Source organism: Dipteris shenzhenensis, chromosome 1, assembly GCF_047967505.1.
Source record: "Dipteris shenzhenensis isolate YYH24624 ecotype China chromosome 1, Dip_SZ_1.0, whole genome shotgun sequence".
NCBI classification, from domain to species: Eukaryota; Viridiplantae; Streptophyta; class Polypodiopsida; order Gleicheniales; family Dipteridaceae; genus Dipteris; species Dipteris shenzhenensis.
Genome location: NC_141596.1, coordinates 65,410,365 through 65,430,810, shown reverse-complemented (window position 1 = coordinate 65,430,810; position 20,446 = coordinate 65,410,365). Strand labels below are relative to the sequence as shown.

General features: G+C 45.6%; 1 protein-coding gene across 2 annotated transcripts in view; it reads right to left on the bottom strand.

The window, feature by feature from the left end:
• Window positions 1–279: 279 nt before the first annotated feature.
• Window positions 280–20,446, bottom strand: part of LOC147906220 (GRF-interacting factor 1-like) — a 54,418-nt gene continuing 34,251 nt past the window's right edge. Inside the window, exons 4-6 of one of the 2 annotated variants that reach the window (XM_087383610.1) lie at window positions 18,761–18,837; window positions 1,284–1,368; window positions 280–1,148 (exon numbers count right to left, since the gene is read on the bottom strand). In XM_087383610.1, the coding sequence (XP_087239736.1) occupies window positions 654–1,148; window positions 1,284–1,368; window positions 18,761–18,837 (657 nt within the window). In that variant the 3' untranslated portion in view covers window positions 280–653. The remainder of the gene's footprint in view (window positions 1,149–1,283; window positions 1,369–18,760; window positions 18,838–20,446) is intronic. The other variant, XM_087383618.1, reaches the window with a different exon arrangement.

Below are 20,446 nucleotides of genomic sequence, written 5' to 3'. Positions count from 1 at the left end.
AGATTCACGTTCAACAATAAGGTGCAGTCAAGGTGACTTTTCAACCAATACCTAATCTTTTACGAGCCTAGCATAAGAACCTGGATCCTCCCATACTTGAACTTTCCAATTGCAATCTGCCTTCCCAACCAAGTTTTCAATGGTCTAGAATGCAATCAAATCATAAATTGTATTCTTCCTATATGACCACGAAGAAAGCATACATACGACAGCATAGAAAGAACTTGTGTATATCTAAGTTCTTATATGACCACGAAGAAAGCATACATAGGACAGCATAGAAAGAACTTGTGTATATCTAAGTTCTTACGGTGCAGCAATTTTAACCTTTAAACTTATCAAAATAGTGTGTTTCCACGCATACACTGACATACACTGACATACACTTTTGCTATTGAAGTTATTTTCCTGAACCTCACTTTAATCAACATCTGCCTTAGTAAAAACAAGACTTCTGCATGATAGAACTGCCCTGAGCTTGCAAATGATATATCATATCATCAATACTCTCAGGCATTAAAACAAGAAGAAAGCATGCATATAAAGCATAGAAAGACCTTGTATATATTTGAGTGTGCAAACTTTAGATTTCTGCAACTGAAACTTTTTGCCAGAATAGTGTTCCTGCACAGATTGCTATACTCTTTTTCTATTTAATTTTTCTCCTCTTCTCCCTTCAAATATGATGTCCCTGGCTCATCTGCAACCTGCCCCACTCCAGAACCCCCATTTCCAGTGCCAGCCGTTGAATGTACCCCAACGTCAGAAACTGCCACCATATCTGACCTACCACCTATTCGCATCTCCGCACCTAACCCCCTACTCATATGCATGCCATCTCCAGTGATCCCACGTCCTAAATCAGGGAACCCTCTAGTTGCTACTGAATTATTTAGTGGCATGCCTGCCTCTGTCGGGTTCATTTGTATGCTATTGCTGCCTCCAGTGTTCATGCCAAGGTGTCCATGCATGGCTTGCTGTTGATGCTGCTGGAGTTGCTGCTGGGCTTGATGTAATGCTGATAGTTGCTGTGGACTATATTGAAGAGTGCTTCTTCCAACCAAGAATGGATGTTGTGCCATCTGTTGCTGCACTTGGGGATGTGTCATATACTGGGCCCCTGGTTGCAAGACTGCTGTTGGTTGTACCTATTATGATAAAACAAAAATGTCACAATCCTGTAGGTATGCTGTAATTGCTGTTGGTTCTTTGCACCTTATATACCTTGCATAGAATGAGCAAAGAAGATATGAATTTATGCAAGAAACTTAAAAGATTAGCACCTGGGCATGCACAGGGGCTGGTTGGGGTTGAGAGTCAGCAACAGCTGCCAGATACATAAGATTGGCCTGCAGCTTTGCCTGAAACCTGCACTTGCAAAGGTGTACTCTCTCAAATTCCAGAAGCCATATATCTAGAAGAATCCAGGAACATGCACAAACAAATGAGGAGTGCGAGGGGGAGGTGGGCCAGGTTAGGTTACCTAACATGTGGGCAGTGTTTAAGCCTGCCACATGGGAAGAACTAATGGGGAAAGCTAGGCTGCCAAATGGACAGCACATGAGCTGCCATGTGGGCAGCAAGCATACAAAGAACAAGCACACAGAGAAAATAGGGCTGCCACATGGACGGCACATAGACTGCCATGTGGGCAGCACCCAAACATGTACCTAGCCTCTTGGAGAAGACTGGATCAAAGTTTAGAGGAGCAGCAACAGATGGATCGCTGCCAGGAGGTGCCGCGATGCCAGGATGGTGCTCAGCAACGGTACGATGCAGACTGTCACGTGGCCAGGTGGGTCAGCAAAGGGCTGACAGACCCAGTCAGGCCAGGGTTTAGACTGCTGGGTCGGTTGACTTCAGTCGGCCAGTTTCGGGTCCCCTTGCTACCTATAAAAGAGAGCCCCTCCAGGGCTCAAACCATCCATTTGCTGAGCAGATTTTGGGAGCAGTTCAGCCCGGTTCAAGGTGCCATCCAGGAGGATACGAACGCAGCAAGGGAGCTGGCTGAGTGCAGCATACAAGCAGCTCACAGGTCTTCACCATTGGCTGTCCTTACAGCAGCAAGGAAGACATTCATATGCAAACTTGTGCCTCATGATTGGCTGTCTTTAGAGCAGCAAGGAGGTCAAGGATCCATAGCAAGCACTGCCTTGGAGTTAGGAGCAGCAGAGAGGTATAGTTGCAGGACATACATACAAGGCCCACTCAAGCTCTAGGGGAGCACTGGTGGTACACTGGACATAGTTTTTTGTATTGTGTTCACATTGGATTGAAATATACTTTGCTCGTTCTACATCTCACTTTTGAGCATTATCTATTCACTGTCTGCACATCTATTGAAATACACACAAAGGATAAGAAGTCTGGATTTGAATATACCACTGTGTGAGTTCCTCGGCTCCATAAATCTTATCTCTGGGTTAGCTTCTGCTGTGCATACCCTTTGTTGTGTTCTCTAACAATTTGTGCTCTACGTTAAAATTCATTCTAAAGCTTACTGTAAAATGTTTGGCACTGTTATATGCAAATTCTACTATGGATAGATACTAGTTTGCCTTGTACTTGCATATGCTCATAAGATATCCTCTATGGAGGAGGGCGGGGGGGACGCGGAGGAGGCTGTGGGAGGGAGGAGATCAGCCAGGGGCAGTGGGCAGCAGCTCACGTGGGAGCACTCTCCAACTGTACTTTCCCTGTTTACTTCACCAAGTTCCTCTAAACGTAGTGTGATCTTGATGACTCCGATGCTACTTTGAAGATTGATGAGAACATGAAAGATTGTCATGGCATCTTGCGCTAGTATTTCTAGCATTGGATGTGATCTTCTCTACATTGGTACATCCTTTCCATCGAGGTCTTTGAGGAGGAGGGGATGTCAAATATGTGGCTTCTTTCTTAACCTTTGCTTGATGGATGGTTTGCTGAATGGATACTTTCGAAAGTATACGTTCCTTCTATGGAGGCTTTCATGTAGACCCAACCCTTCACAAGAGATGTAACTTTGTAAGGGGCACACTCTTTTATAAGAGGATACTTCTATTTATAGCAATGTAATATACACCCTCATGAAGGGGTACACACTTAAGGGCATGCGCTCTTTCAAGTGTTGCTCTTCTTCTTCGCTCCTTAGCTCACTTATGGGGCCAATAGTCGGAACTCTTGATAGGGTTGAATAATTCACAATAGAACACTGCGTCTAAGCTTAAGGATGTCTAGGGAGGGTTGGATCCGCTTTGGCATGCAAGTCACATCACTGGTCTTGAAGCTTGGCAAAGAAGGTGCCAAGAGCCTTCATTGTTATTGTGGTGACTCCAGTGAATGTAGGAACTAGATTGTCCCTCAAAAAGGTATGGGAATTGTTGTGGATATGCAAGTAGACTACATGGGGCACGACTATGTAAGTAATTGTGAATCGATTGTCCAAAATGAGTCATTTTATTCCAACCAAAGAGAAAAATGGAAACTTCTAAACTAGCTAGACTATTCGTGGAGCATATCTATAGATTATATGAAGCCAATATCATTAGTGAACAAGAGAGTAAATTTTAAGTCATTTTTAGAGGGCTATTTTTAAGAGCTTAGAAACTACTCTAAATATAAGTTCTATGGATCCTCCATAGAGTGATGTGATGGTGAAACTGAATGGGGCAAACAATTTTCACCCTGGGCGTCCGTTATTGCAAGAACTATCTAGAGATTCCGAGCTCTTACCCTCTACCCCTGGAGGTAACGCTTGTGATCTTGCAACCCATGAAAGAGTCAGCGTAGTGAGCTCCCAGACACACCCAGTTTGGAGATTTCAGTTCACCTCCACAGGCTTGGGAGAAGTGGTCTCCAGTGGTGTTTGATGCTATGCTGGCAGATTAGATTTCATGCATGATGGATGAGTGGATGGGGAAATAGGGACTGGACCTTTGGCACGCCCATGGTGCTGAGGTGAATTTTCAGTTGCTTCACGTGGGAGAAGACAATGTGTGATTTGCCGGTAGGAGTTATCAGATTGCCACTTGAGGCAAAGGTTGAGGCATACTACTGGCCACTCTAGAAGTGTGCGGAGTTGTTCGGGGTGGAAGTCTCCTTCATGATGAAATGGGCACGGAAGATCGGCATTGAGCCGGTGCTCGTAGTCAACCGCAGTACCTGATCCTTAGGCAGGAGCTGCACAGGGCAGCGGTAGGGCGGGCAGTGGACTTCCTTTTGATTCACAAGCATATGTTCTCGCATCAGACATTAGACGGCGACATCACCTCCTCCCAGGAAGAGGCCCGGAGGTGTGGTTCACCGCAATAGGACGGAACGGAGGGGTCTGCATCTCGGTCTCACAGATAGTGACTCCAGAGGTTTATGATCAAGGCGAGCTTATCCCAAGAAGGGCAATTTGGATGGGAGAGTCGAAGACTTGGATCGTTTGGCCTTATGGAGGAGGCTGATAGAGTGTCTTTTGGATGTAGACTCCTGGATTGTTGGAGGAGACTTCAACAACCTGGAGTTTGGGGAGGAAAAGCAAGGCAGTGCCTCTTTCTCTGAGATACCAGCAATAGGGCGGAGCACCTGGGAGTAGTTCATCTTCATGATTAGTGGCAGAGACCAGTGGCGAGAGCTAGGATAACTGACAGCCTCCTCTTCTCTTTCGGACAAAGAAGACATGATGGACTGCTTGAGAGGCTAGACCGCTTCTACGTTGGGGACTGGGCACTGCACAGAGGTGGCTCTACCGAGATTCTGGCAGGCACCACGATGTCAAACCACTCTCTAACAATACTCCACTTAGAGCAGCCCAGCCGAGATCAAGGGGTCCACATTCCAAAGGACCTCCTGCAGGATAGTGAGATTCAACAGGTTATGGCAGAGATTTGGCAGCGGTCAAAGACGACACCTTGCGAGGGCTGGGCTTCGTGGGTGGCTGACGCAATCCAGAAGAGCAATGAGGAGTTGCAAGCTCATGCCCTTAGACGGAGGAGGGCTCTTCAGGAGTGCAAGCAGGCACTGCAGAGAGACCTTGCCTCCATAGAGAGGCTCAGGGAGCAGGACCCAAGATCCCAGTGGCTTAGTGGCAGGTTTGAGAGCGTGCGCCTTGAGCTTCAAGACACTTAGATTCGACGGGCTGAGTTCTCCTATCACTCCACCTGGGCCCGATGGTTACAACATGGGGACAAGATAACAAAGCAATTTTTTCATACCACTGGGTCACGATCATCAGGCATACAGTTGCAACGTCTACGGGATCCGCAGAGCATCATGCACACTGATCCACATGAGATTTTAGACCTGACTACAGGATTTTACAGCCAACTTTTTCAGACGGAGAGGATGACTCCAGCTTGTCTTGTGGCCCGTGAGTTAGTTTGGGACCACGTTCCAACAGTAGTCTCGCAAGATTTATGCAAAAGTTTACAGGAGCCTTTCACGGATGAGGTGCTTTGGGAAGCCCTAAAGGCTCTCCCGACCCAGAAGTGTCCTGGCGAGGATGGCTTGACTCCGGCCTTCTTCCAGAACTTCTGGGAGATCATCTCCACCCCTTTTCGCCTAGCCTACCAAGAGATCTTTGATATGGGCTCCCTTCCTCAGTCCCTGAGCAGGGGGTGGATTTGTTTGATCCCGAAAGGTGGAGATAGGTCAGACATACGACAGTGGAGACTGATCACTCTACTTGATACTACTGCATACAAGATCTTTGCCAAGGTTTTGAGTTTGCGATTACAGCCCATCTTACTGACATCATCCACGACACTCAGACCAAGTTCGTTCAGGAGTGAAGCATCCTGGACAACATCTTCATGTTCTGGGAGGCAGTGGATTGGTCCAGGGAGGAGTCACAACCTTTGGCCGTCCTTCTCTTGGATTTTGAGAAGGCTTACGACAGGGTGGAGTTGGAGGGTACCATGCGGAGATTGGGTTTCTCAAACAGATGGATCAGAGTAGTTTATGTGCTTTATGCCGGGAGCTCTAATCAAATGCTTATCGGTGGACACACGAGCGAGGCCTGTCCTCTCTCTCGCTCGGTCCACCAGGGCTGCCCCCTCGCTCCCTTCCTCTTCTTGTTTGTGGCGGAGGCTTTGGACTACTACTTGAGATCACAGGTGGCGGGCCTCACAGGGTTGAGGCTCCCAATCAGACAGGAGGAGTTGCTAGACTCTGAGTTTGTAGATGACACGGCCTTGTACATAGAGGGCACCACAGCGAGTTTGGAGAGAGTCAGGGAAGCCCTGGCTATCTACTGTGAGGCTTCGGGTGCGCGGCTCAATTGGACAAAATCCATAGGTTTCTTCACAGGCTATGAGGAGACACATGTGAGGGAGCGACTTTGGCTTCCGTTGGATACCGAGGGGCCAAACAGCGAGATACCTTGGATGCCAGATGGATATTGATATTATAGCAGAGCAGCAGATCGCCCCGATCGTCGAGAGTGTTCGGTGCAAGCTTCTCTACTGGAGCTCAGCCAAACTCTCTCTAGCGGGCCGTGCCTTAGTGGCAAACCAAGTCCTTGCCACAGCCTGGTATATCGCCTCTTGCTGGTGTTTTCACAGAGGGTGCATCGGGCAACTCTGACAGTTGGTTTGGAACTTCCTTTGGGAAAAATCGGATGACACGATGAATACTAGAGCCTGGGTTGCTTGGCAGACGGTGATCATGCCGCAAGCATTGAGAGGCTTGGGTATCATTGATCTGGAGATGGAGAGCCGAGCCCTCTTGGGCAAGTTGGCTGTGCGCGGCCTCACTCCAGATGCAATGCCTTGGAAACTCCTCTTACAACGAGGACTTCTTAGGAACACCCCGCGCACTGGGGGGCAGTGGCAGCATTCACATAGATGGATCTTCTCAAAAGCCCCCCTTACGAGAAAGGGTTCCCCCTTGATGAGGAGCCTCCATAGGGTCTGGGAGAGATTAGCAGGGGGCCTCATTGGTGCTTAGCCCCGATGCATAGAGGAGTTCAAGCGTCAGCCCCTTGTTTGGCACCCGGAGATCAAGGATCAGGATGAGCGTATGCTCGAGCAGCAGACTCACATTGGGTGGGCACAGTGGGACAATGGACCGGCCGGCTCCTTTGGCAGATGGAGCAAATTACCCATGGAGACAGAGGCGAGGTTTAGCGCCTTAGCGCATTTGCAAGGGGCAGGGCAACGGATGAGAGAGATTGACCTAGCCATCTCTGAGTCCTGATGGGAAGGACTTCGTGTGTATCCGAATGGACATCAGTTGCTTGGGTCAGTTTTCTCGTAGTGGTGTCTCCTTGAGGATGATGATGCAGCGAGGCAGCACATGACACGGTTTTTTTCGTGTAGGACATGGAGGCCTACTCCAGGCACTCACTGACAGAGACCCAGGGATGGAGGGGAGTCTGGATAGGATTCATTGGCAGATGATCAAAGTGGTGGGATGTTTGGGGAAGGAGTGGCACATTGATCCTCCTAGTATCCAAGAGCAAGTTACCCCCAGATGGCGACTCTGGCTTTGGGAGGGTAGGCCCTTGAGAGAGGTCCAGTCGGATCCGTGAGAGTGGTTCTGGCCCTCCAAGGGCGGCCTTGCCGAGCAGATGGACGAGGTGCCCTTCTTTTCCTACACTACACGGATTGGTAGGAGGCTTTAGATGGACTCGTCGATTTGGACCCCTTCCAAGGAGAGGCATTGGGTGGCCCAGAGAGTGCCCCAGGTGGTCCCTTCTAGGTTTTGGACATGGTTATGGTCCAGTTTGCAGCGGAGAACGATCTCCTACTTCTTCTGGCTGGCCGCCCACGGAGACTTGCCCATCAACCCGTGGTTGGAGCAGATGCGGGTGGAGGGGCAGTGTCATTGTTGCTCTGCTGGTTTTTTGGAGACGATCCCTCACTGCCTCTGGAGCAGTCGCAATGCAATGAGGATTTGAATGGGAGCCCTCATGATTATGACCTGGATGCAGAGCCTTCAGAAAGTATTGAAATTGTGCTCCCACACTAGTAATTTACTAGTAACTACCCATACACTCAAGTTTCAGCTACATACATGATGCATCATGCAACATAGTATAGTGTGAGTTACAACTTACATTCTACTTAATTCTAATTTCTAAATCCTAAATTCTAACTATGTGTGCAGAAACGCATTGCCATTTGAGTGCTCTCTTAGGATTGCAGTTCCGGTCCATGTGAGAGGAATTGGAGCACTTGGGCACTCTTCCATACAAAGAAGAGAAATAGGTTGAGTACCCCTCAGCTAGAGAGAGGTTGGTATTTTGTCATTGCAACCTTCAGCTCCTTGAAAGAGATGCCAAGAATCTGGAGCCTTCTCAGGTGAATGTGGACAAGATCGACATTGAGAAGGTGAAGTTCAGTCCAAAGATCCCACAAGAAGAGCACGATATGTACTCCTTACTTTATGAGGATTTGACATCATCGACCCATACCACTCGCTCTTCCACCCGCTCTCAGAGGCAGAGATCGAGGGCCATATCCATCGCTTCCACTTCAGCAGAGCCAGAGAAGCAGGATCCTCTCTATGATTCTTCATCTGAGTCTGAAACTCAAGAGTCAGAGCAGACATATGATAGCATGGATGCTGATGATGTTGAGGAGTGATTCTTGGAGGCAGGAGCATGCATGATGCTTGTCAGATTTTTGAATACGATATATCATATGGATCATGTTATGTATTGGCTACAACATAGACCATAGTACTTATTTTTAGGATTTTATCATGTCACATGTACGACATGGATCATATTTTGTATTCACTTTTATGAGGCTTCAGCCTAGACACCAAACTACTTGTCATTTATGATCTATCATCTATGGTAATTGATGTAGCATGTGCGGCTTTGCCAAACTTTGAATTCTTTGAAGTTATAAGTTATTGTGAAATTTGAAGATATATGTACTATCTTTCAACTTTGTAATGTATTTCATATGTAATAATAATAATTTTATATATATATAAAATTAACCTTAAAACTGAAACTCCGTTTCCATCGTTTCTTCCCGTTTCGGTTTCCCTATTTCCGAAACTCCTAGGAACTATGCTGTTGCTTTTAGTTCCCCAGCTGATACTCATGTTGAAAATCAGCATTTACAACAGCCTCCTCCTGGTCCACATGCCCCGATTCAGCCACCCTGTAGATTTTGTTCCTCCTCCACAGGCAGTGGATGATGTTGTCAGGCAAGAGACTCAAGAGATACATGCAGCAAAAACAGTTCCAAACTGGTTGCCACAAACTCTCAGGGAGAGTAGACTTGAGGCACCTTTGCCTAGCAAGACTCATAGTGCAGCAAGGCACGCAGGGGGGGCTCTTTCTGTTGAATCAGCTTATGCAGGTACTCTTCTTGATGAAGAAGAACCTGATACCTTCGAAGAAGCCAAGGATAATGTGCACTGGATGAATGCCATGCACGATGAATTACAGTCCATTGAGAAAAATCAGACTTGGGATGTTGTGGATTTGCCACCAAGAAAACATGGCATCGATACCAACTGGGTTTCCAAAGTGAAAAGGAAGCCAGATAGGTCCATTGAAAGGTACAAGGCACGGCTGATTGCCAAAGGGTATGCTCAAAAAAAGGGCATAGATTATGAGGAGACTTTTGCTCCTACATCCCGAATGACAACTATCAGATCAGTTATTGCCATGGCTGCAACTTTTGTTTGGAATGTCCATCAGTTGGACATAAAAACAGCTTTCCTTAATGGGGATTTGCCAGAAGACATTTATGTCAAACGACCTCCTGGCTTTGAAATTTCAGGCAATGCACATCAAGTTTGCAAGATGAATAAAGCTTTAGATGGGTTGAAACAAGCTCCACATTGCATGGTATGCCAAGATTGATGCCTTCCTGGCAAGCAAGGGACGGCATAACAGTCCAACTGAAAGCACCCTCTACATCAAGAAGGATGGGGGGAATATTTTAGTCATCATTCTTTATGTAGATGACATGCTGCTCATAGGGTCAAATGAGGAAATAATTGCAATTTCAAGGCTGAATTGAAAGCAGAATTTGACATGACAGATTTGGGCATGTTAAATTTCTATTTGGGGATCTAGTTCAGACAAACGTGGCATCGTTATGTCTCAATCCAAGTATGTGCAAGATTCAACATGCAAGATTGTAAGCCTACAGCCACTCCCATTTTTTGGCAAAGCTTACATTTCTTGGCTGAGCAAGAAAACAATCTACTGTGGCTACTTCCTCATGTGAAGCTGAGTACAGGGCAGCTTTCACAGGGTGGACTTTCCTGCCAACAAGAAAGCAATGAGAGGGAAAGAATGAGGGAGAAGTACAACGGGGAGAGAGTGAGAGAGAGAGGTGACACAAAAGATGCGGGTGTGAAGTGATGAGCCACACCACAAACTCTTTATTAGGATTAGGTTTTTCACCCTATGACTGTCTTAAGACAGTCATAGGTGTCATATCTTTAATAAAGGGGTGGCAATGTACCTTTACCCCAACAACCTCCCACCTAAAGGCCAATGTGCCTAAAGGGGAGAAAAGAATAAAATTACAGCAATATACAGTTACTGTATACAAGACCATAAGATAAGAATGGTCTCATCCTAATCCCATGATGTGGCGGCAATGTGCAAACCGCTCTCTAGGCAAGCTCTTAGTGAGCAAATCTGCAGGATTATCATCAGTATGCACCTTCACAAGCTCAAGTAGCTTGTCTTCCAGTACCTCCCTGATGAAATGATATTTCACATCTATGTGCTTGGTCTTCTGATGAAAGACTAGATTCTTTGCCAACATGATAGCACTCTGACTATCACAATGCAAAACTGGCATATCTCCTGTAATGCCGAAATCTCCCACCAGCCGAGTAAGCCATATTGCTTCCTTGCAAGCCTCAGTGGCTGCAACATATTCAGCTTCAGTAGTTGACAGTGCAACGCATTTCTGCAATCGAGACACCCATGATATAGCACCTCCTGCAAATGTGAAAATATAACCGGTAGTAGACTTCCGGTTATCTGCATTCCTTGCATAGTCTGAATCTGTAAAACCATGCACCAATGCATCCTGCCTACCATAGCATATGCACAAGTCTTTGGTACCCTTGAGATACCTCAAGACACCTTTCACTGCTTCCCAGTGCCGCTTGCCTGGATTTGCCATATACCTGCTGATGACTCCCACCGCAAAAGCAATATCCGGACGAGTGGCAACCATGGCATACATCAAAGAACCAACTGCAGATGCATACGGAACCTTGGCCATTTCAGCCTTATCATCATCTGATATGGGGCTGTCCTTACTGCTGAGTTTTAAATGTAGAGGCAACGGGGTACTAATAGACTTCCCCCCCTCCATTTTAAACCTCTGCAGTACTTTGTCAATGTACTCCTTCTGTGACAGAAACAAAAGTCCCTTGGACCTGTCACGAGTAATCCGCATGCCAAGAATATGATTTGCATCACCCAAGTCTTTCATGTCAAAAGACTTATGCAGTTGTTTCTTCAAAGCACTAATCTCATGCTGAGATTTACTGGCAATTAGCATGTCATCCACATATAGAATGAGTAGCATCAAACTGCCATCCTTTGCCCGTTTGGTGTACAAGCAATGATCGGTCTCACACCTATGATACCCTTGGGACTGCATGAAGGCATCAAACTTCTTGTACCATTCTCTTGGTGCCTGCTTGAGTCCATACAAGCTCCTCTTGAGCTTACACACAAGCTGCTCTTTCCCTTTAACAGCATATCCCTCTGGCTGACTCATATAGATCTCATCATGGAGATCTCCGTGAAGAAAAGCAGTCTTCACATCCATCTGACATAAATCCATGTCCTCATGAGCAACAAGAGCTAACACTGCTCTCAAAGTAGTCATCTTGACTACAGGGGAAAAGATCTCATCAAAGTCAATGCCTTTCTCCTGCTTAAATCCCTTGGCAACCAATCTGGCCTTATACCTTGGTAAAGCATTTGAATCCACTTTGACTTTGTAAACCCACTTGCATGGCAAAACCTTTCTGCCTGCAGGTAGCTGCACCAAGTCCCATGTATCATTTTGAAGTAGGGAGTCCATTTCTGACTGCATGGCTTTCTCCCACTTCCTTTTCTCATTTCTTCCCATAGCTTCCTTGAAGCTGGAAGGCTCACCACAATCTGTCAGCATAATAAAATCAGCCACATTATTGGCTCCTGGAACAAACCTGTCAGGAGGCCGTTGTACACGGATGCTCCTCCTAACAAAATGTTCCGGATTAGGCTGCTGTCTAGCCTGTTCGTCATGCATGAGGGGTGGCTGTACCACCATATCCGGCTGTTCTACAGCCCCATTTGCTGGCATATTCAGTGGTGCATCATTGGCAAAATTATCTGGCTGATTTTCAGCCTGTATACCCTCTTGAACAGGGTTATCTGCAGCAGCCTGCTGCTGCATATAAATGGGCATTCTTTGCTGTCCGACAGCATCATAAATAACCCTCTTGTATTCCACAGGTTGCACGCGTTCTTTGTGTACACTATCCTCTTTAAAGATGACATCATTGCTGCGTATAATCTTCCGTTTAACGGGATCACATAACCTGTACCCCATTTCACCTTCGTCACCATAACCCATAAAGATGCATCTGGAAGACTTTGGCTCCAGTTTGGTGCGCAGTTCTTTGCGTATATGAGCAAAGCACTAGCAGCCAAACACACGTAAGTGCTTATATGAAGGTGGCTTGCCAGACCACACCTCCTCTGGCACTTTCAACTCCAAAGCCTTGTTCGGCGACCTGTTAATTATGTGAACTGTTGTTTGCACGGCTTCTGCCCAAAAGCCATGGGGCAATGCAGCATAAGACAACATACATCGAACCTTCTCCTGAATAGTTCGATTCATCCGCTCACTTACACCATTTTGAGATGCATTATGAGGGGCTCTGAGTTCCTGTTTAATGCCCTTAGCTTCGCAAAACTGTACAAAAGCATTTGACACATACTCACCCCCATTATCGGATGTGAGGCATTTCAGCCTACGACCTGTCCGATTCTCAACCTGAGCGACAAACTTCTTGAAAGCATCTAAGGCATCGCTCTTATGCTTCAAGAAATAGACCCACACTTTGCGTGTGGCATCATCAATAAAAGTAATGAAATACTTTGCACCCCCTAGTGATAGCTGTGGCATCTCGCACAAATCAGTGTGCACTAGATCAAGCGGTGCTCTATTTTGGGGAGTTCTCCTCTTATGAGGAGTCATAGAATGCTTGCCAAATATGCAATGATCACAAGTAGGCAAATCTGAAAATGAAAGAGACGGCAGATAACCCAAACGTGACAGTTCTTGCATTCCTTTAACAGACATGTGTCCCAACCGGCTATGTCACAATGAAACCTTTGGCAGCTCGGTTATGGCAACAACATGATTACCTTCACTCGAAACATAAAGAGGGTACAAGGTATCACTCTTATAACCCTCAGCCACTACAACCTGGCCATCAGTAATCACCCATTTGGAATCCCCAAATGTGGTGTGGTAACCACTGTCATCCAACAAGCCAGTGCTAATCAGATTTTTCTTGATTTGCAGCACATGGCGAACACCATCAAGCATAAATATGCGTCCATCAGGGAATACTATCTGTATACTGCCAATCCCTACAATCTGACATGCATAGTTGTTCCCAAGGTGAACAACTCCATGAGTACCTGTGTAGGAAGTAAACCACTCCCTATGAGGAGTAACATGAAAAGAAGCACCTGAATCCAAGAGCCAGGTGTGCATGTCATGGCCATCAATAACCAATGTATGTGCAATTACAGCAGAAGAGCATAAAACATCATGTCTGTCACTGTCACTGTCCTCTGCTGCAACATTCACTGCATCCAAGTCATCTGCCTTGGCCTTGCCTTTGCCTTTGCTTCCACTGGCTGCATCCTTTGCCTCAGCCTTCTTGGCTTTCTGATCCCGTATAAACTTGAAGCACTTAGACTTCACATGTCCCTTCTTGCCACAATAAAAGCATTCAATATCCTTTTTGCCACGGGACTGTGACTGCGGGATTTGGACTTACTAGCAGATCTCCCCTTCTGCTGAGTCCTGCCTCTTTCCTGTACCTGCAAAGCATTTGAAGACTTGCTGCCCGCATTATTCTTCCTGCTCATCTCCTCCATGAGGAGAGAGCTCTCTACATCAGCATATATAAGAGTGACATTTCAATTAGACAAGGTGGTCTTGAAAGTGTCCCAACTCTCAGGGAGGGTACACAACAAAAAAGTAGCCTTGAACTCCTCATCAAGGTTCAACCCCTGTGCAATCAGCTGTGTAAAGATGGCATTGAACTCACTCAAGTGTGAGGTCATAGCTGTACCTTCCTTCATGCGAAGATCAACCAGCTTCTTCAACCAATAAACCTTACTGGCTGAACTCCATATAATTCTGCTAGCCTCTGCCATAGGCCATAAGAGGTCTTTTCAGCCTGAACATTGAACACAAGAGAATCACTGAGAGTAAGCATGATAGCAGCCCTCGCGGACAAATCTAGCTCCTCCCACTCATCATCTGACATCCCAGATGGCTTGACACCCTTCACCCTTATGGGCTTAGAAATCTTCTTAAGCAGAAGTACATTCAAACAATGTTCTGCCCATAATGCATAATTGTGTGCCTCTTCCAATTTCTTTATGTTCAGAATTGATGATTCACTTCCCCCTGATGCCTTATCAGATAAGGAAAGTACCTGACTCCCTGTAAGTCAAAAAAGACTAAATAAAATTCTGATTTCTCAGAAAAACCTGCTCTATCAAGAGCCAGGAGCACTCTCAATAGTGCTGTTTTTACTGTCAAAAAAAAATCTGCAGCAAAACAGAAAATTTCTCTCCAGTTACTGTACCTTCTGACACACTGTACCGTGCTCAAATAGGCATAAAACAGTAATTTCAGAATTCTGCAACTGTTCCACAAGTGCTTTATCAATGCATCATCAGCTGACGAAGCACAAAAGTGCTTTATCAGTGCATCATCAGCTGACGAAGCACAAAACACTGCTGTCCTGAACACTTCTCCCACCTCAGATGAGGTATTGCACTGATTTTATATGCATAAACCACTTGTCATACACTGTTTTGTTCACTGAAAAGAGGCTCTAGACACTTCAGCCTGTCACAAACCTGCAACAGAAAATGGGACAAATCCCAAGCAATCACCCTCCTGCCAAGGGGATAAAAGGCATCTGAAGGTCTCAAACAGTAACCCAAGTGCTCTCAAGCAAAATCTGGGCAAAAGCCCCTTGATTTGACACCTGTACCAAGTGAAAAACACCTCAACACTGAGGTAGCATACAAAATACAGCGCTCTCCTGGCACTTTGACCTGACAATGCAATGCATAAACAGCCCTGTGTACACAATAACAACATAGATCCCAACGTACAAACACTGAAGAGAATCTTTTGAGCACTGTCAACGATGGACAGTTAGGGACCGAGTAAACTCGATGCGCCCTGGCCAAGCGTGGCTCAACTGAGATTTTCCAAGGTGTCGTACACAAAATGTGACCTGCAGAAATGTCACTGAATACACTGCGGAAACAAGACCAATGTGGGCTCCCTGGCTCCACACTGCCTCAAGGCATACACTGCATAAACTTTTAGGTAAAAGCCCTTTGAAAAAGTCACCCAAAAGCTGAGATTTGCACTCAGCAAAAGCATAAAAGTCCTCTGCAAAATCAAGGCATTACCTTCCCGAAACAAGATAACTGTGCAACCACCACACACTGTGGTACTAGTCACCTCAAGCACGAGGGACAGGAGGGTACTTGCTGTACCTTCAACACACAGTTTTAAGAACTGAACAGCCGAGAATGCTCTCTCTTTTTCTTCTTTTCCCAAAGAAAAACTGCTGTACTTTCTGTATTTGTGTACTTGTGCAGGGTACCACTGTACCTGATATACCTGTGCAAGGTACAGATCCAAAACTGCTGTACTTTTTGTACCTGTGTACTTGTGCAGGGTACCAGTGTACCTGCTGTACCTGTGCAAGGTACAGATCCAAAAGAAATTTCGAAATGCACTTCCCTGACGCAGCTCCCTGAGGCAGCTCCCTGACTCAGTTCGTACGACGGCGTCCGTACAAGACGGACGCCTGTACGGGGTCCGTACGACAGTACGGCCGTACGTCCATACACAAGCTCCCTACGCGCGCGCTTGCGTGCCGCCCTGTTCTGCACGCACTGGTTGCGCCCGCTTGGTAGCGGGTAGCAGCTAGCTGCTACTGTTGCAGCTGCTGGCGCTGCTCCGCGCCGCCCTGTTTTGCCCTCACGCGCGCTGTCCCGCACTGCTGCCCCGCGCTGCCGCCCACGCTACCCCGCGCTGCTGTCCACGCTACCCCGCTGCAGCCCGCGCTGCCTGTGCAATGCCCAGCTCCGTCCACGCTGCCTGCACGCTGCTGAGGGCACGAGTCCCGAGGGGATAAGGTGGGGTAGAGGGAGAGGTAGGCAGGAGTGGGGAGGGAGAGATGAAGGCTCTGATACCGAGAGGGAAAGAATGAGGGAGAAGTACAACGGGAGAGAGTGAGAGAGAGAGGTGACACAAAAGATGCAGATGTGAAGTGATGAGCCACACCACAAACTCATAGGTTTTATTAGGATTAGGTTTTTCACCCTATGACTGTCTTAAGACAGTCATAGGTGTCATATCTTTAATAAAGGGGTGGCAATGTGCCTTTACCCCAACAAGCAATTGGCATGAAATGGGTGTACAAGATCAAAAGAAAATCACATGGCTCCATAGACAAGTACAAAACTTAAGGGCTATTCACAACAGAAAGGCATAGATTATGATGAGACCCTTCCCCCTACTTCTCATATGACCCCCATTATGTGTGTGGTTGCATTGGCCACATTTCATGGATGGAAGATCCATCAATTGGACATCAAAACTGCATTCTTGAATGGGGACCTTCAGAAGGAGGTCTATGTTTCTTAGCCCATTGGATTTGTGGAACCTCGCAAGAAAGACAAAGTATGGAAGCTGAGAAAGGCCTTGTATGGTCTGAAGCAACCTCCTTGTGCTTGTTATGCAAAGATAGGTGCCTTTTTTACCAGCAAGGGATTGCAAAATAGTCCATATGAGAGCATCCTCTCTGTCAAGAAGGAAGGGGGGGATTTGCTCATCATTGTTCGCTATGTCAATGACATGCAGCTCACTGGTACTAATGCTACAAAAATTGCATATTTTAAATCTGAATTACAACAGAACTTTGAGTGTCAAATTTGGGGTTGCTTCACTACTATTTGGGCATCCAATTTATACATGATGATAGAGGTATTGGGCTATTGCAGTATATTGGTAAGCTCTTGAAACAGTTCAGATTTCAAAATTACAAGCGCATCTCTACTCCTATGGAGCCGGGGCTTAAGCTATCCGTTCACGATGCCAGTGAACCTTTTGATGCCTCTATTTACAGCCAGGCTGTGGGATGCCTCAATTATTTATGCAACACACGTCCTTGCATTCAATATGCAGTGTCTCAGTTGAGCAGATTTATGGACAGCCCAAAGACTGCACATTGGCAAACTATGAAGCATGTGTTTCGGTATTTGCAAGGCACCTCGTCTCTTAAGTTGCTCTTTCCCAAGGGGTTGACTTTCAATTGTATGCTTACAGCAATTCAGATTAGGCTTGTGATTTTGATACTCAACAGTCAACCAGTGGTAACTATTTCTTTCTTGGACACACATGCATTTCTTGTTTAAGTAAAAAATAGTCTATTGTTTCTTGGCTAAGTAAGGAGGCTGAGTACAGTGCAGCCTTCACAAAAATGGTCGAGTGTATTTGGATGAGATAATTGTTGGCTGATCTTCATGCATCATTGGGGGAGCTTAGGGCAATTCTCACTGATAGTAAGAGTGACATGATTTTGCCGTGGCGTGTAATCATGTGTTTCATGCTCGTACGAAACACATTGAGCTCCATTATCATTATGTTAGGGAGCACATAATGCACGTCATAATAACTTGGTCTTTTGCCCTACATAGCAGAATGTGGCGGATCTTTTTACCAAAGCATTACCTCATCTAGACTTTGAGGGTTTTCACAAAGATTTGAACTTATCTCCGTTTGATGATTGATCTTTTCCTCACTGCAGCGGTGTTAGAAAGATTTATACTTCCTAAGGCAGTGGCCAAGTTATTCAATAAGGGGCTAGGGGCACTTTTTCCTTTATTATGTTTTTTTACCCCTAACCTCAGTTAGAGGTTGAGTTTGTGGGTGAGTTAGTCACCACACATATTTTAAACCCCAGTTAGTGTCTATCCTAGGGTTTCTTCTCTATGACTACCCTAGCTTTGTACTTCATTTTGTGTTGCTGCAATTTCATTCTAGCTCCATTCTCTTGCATTCTCTCGCTTCCATTTCCAACAGTATCTCTATGTGACAAGTAGACCCCCCAAGGTATGCGGCAGGGTGTCATTGTGACTTACCATCAAACGCAAGCCCTCATCACCCTTGATATGCATGCAAAGGCCATTTCAATGCAATAAGACTTTCTTTAGTCCTTAAATGGTCTACCTCAGTTGATCTTGAAAACTAGCTCACTCTAAACCCTTGCCTAGCAACTTTTACGAAGCCATCAAACCTGAAGGTCAGGATAACCATGACACACTTTTAAGATTCTCCACATGAACTTCACAAAGACACAATAAAGCTAGCGGATCCCTCCCTATCTATAATATATATTTACAAAATAACTAAATAGCATGAAAGACATAATAAATCAACAAAGAAGTCTTTATCATCAGATTCATATCATATGCATACCTTGGGAAGATTTACAAACTAAATGAGAAGGGAAGACCACTTACGTCGCACACTCATTAAGCTTGCCAAGATTTTGGTTGTCTAAAATTGCAAGTATCAACTGTTTGTTTTCATCAAGATACTGCACCCAAAAATGCATTGTAATTGAGAAACTTGCCAATGAAGTTTATGAAGTCAAACAAAGCAATACAATTAATAATAGAACGTAATTCCACCCAAGAAACAGAAACGAGCTTAAAAACCCTAATCTAGAGGTCTTTGATCCCCCCATGTCAGCCATATAAAACTTCAATGTAAAAATGCTAAGCTCTCAAAAAAGAAAAGGCAACCAAAATCCCAATCCTTGAGCAAAGATAAGCTTCGCACTTTGTACACAAGAATAAATCTATCGTGAACTCATACCTAAACCTCATCTCTCAAGCTCAAAACATATAGAGCATAGCCACTCACCACCAAGTCATGTACTAGATGTTAGAAAATGAAATCGCTACAGAGGGTATCCCGTAGCGGAAGACTGATAAATGGGAAAAGGTGTAATGAAGGCCAAACAGAGGGTATCCCATAGCGGAAGACTGATAGATGGGAAAAGGTGTAATGAAGACCAAACGTGGGTCAAGTTAGTGGGGGTTAGGATAATTAGTATTTCGGGTGTTTGCAAGATATAGGGGTCTAAAGGGAGGTACTATATAAGTACCATCCTCTCATGTACAAGGGAACTTTTGATGTGACATTTAATCCTATCTACTATCCCTCCTCCCCTTCATTACATGTTGCATGGCCCAAACCTATAAAATGGGGGGGGCGGGGGGGGCCTGCGGTCCAAGCAAGCATTCATAATTGGCAATCAAATAAGCATTCATTTCAAGCTGAACTCCCATGCTCTTGGCTGCAACTGAGCTCAACTCAACTCGGACTTGACTCCTAGACTAGGAATGACTTTCCTAGTCTGTACCTTGTGCAGCCCCTCACAAGCCATGGTTCCTACCTAAGATGCCAGGTATTTTGATGATTCAGCACATGTATTCCACTGTTTTCATGCTGTTCTACACGTCTCCTACTGTCTACTGTCATTTTTGATCACATAAGCTGTGGAAATAAGGTTAAACTAGTAAGTTGTAGGCTAGTTTTTGGTACTAATCAGATGTCATTTGTCTCTACTACTGTCTCGAAATCGGTTCCAACGGGTGCATTTTTTTCAACCAGATGATATGGTTTAGAAGTTTTTCCAGATAATCTGGCCTATTCTATCCCATCTATACCTAATCTGAACATTTAGTTGGGGAATTGAGCTCCAAAGGGAGCCAAAGTGAACTGACCAGTCAGAGATTGACACGTAGCAGTGAATCTGCTGCCCTGATCAGCGATATTCCTGATTCAGATATTAATTTTCCACACAGTCGGTCAGTCAGTGCTTTGTGTCGCACACAAGCTCCTATACAGGTTCTATTACTGTTCAAACATAGTTCAAATTATGCAGATAGTGCTTCTATTGAGGCTCAGACAATAAATTTTGTTCAAACAGTGTTTCTGACCTTCCATAGTGTTTGACAGTGATTTTGGCATTAAATCACTGTTCATTAGAGTTCTAAAACAAAGTTTTTTTAGTGAAAGTCATTGGCTGACCATCATGCCTGCAAGGAGGCCTAGTAACTTCAGCAAGAAGCATCAATTGGGGGACCTACACCCCATCCCAGAGGACGAAGCATTAATGAAATCGACCGAATTCAGTA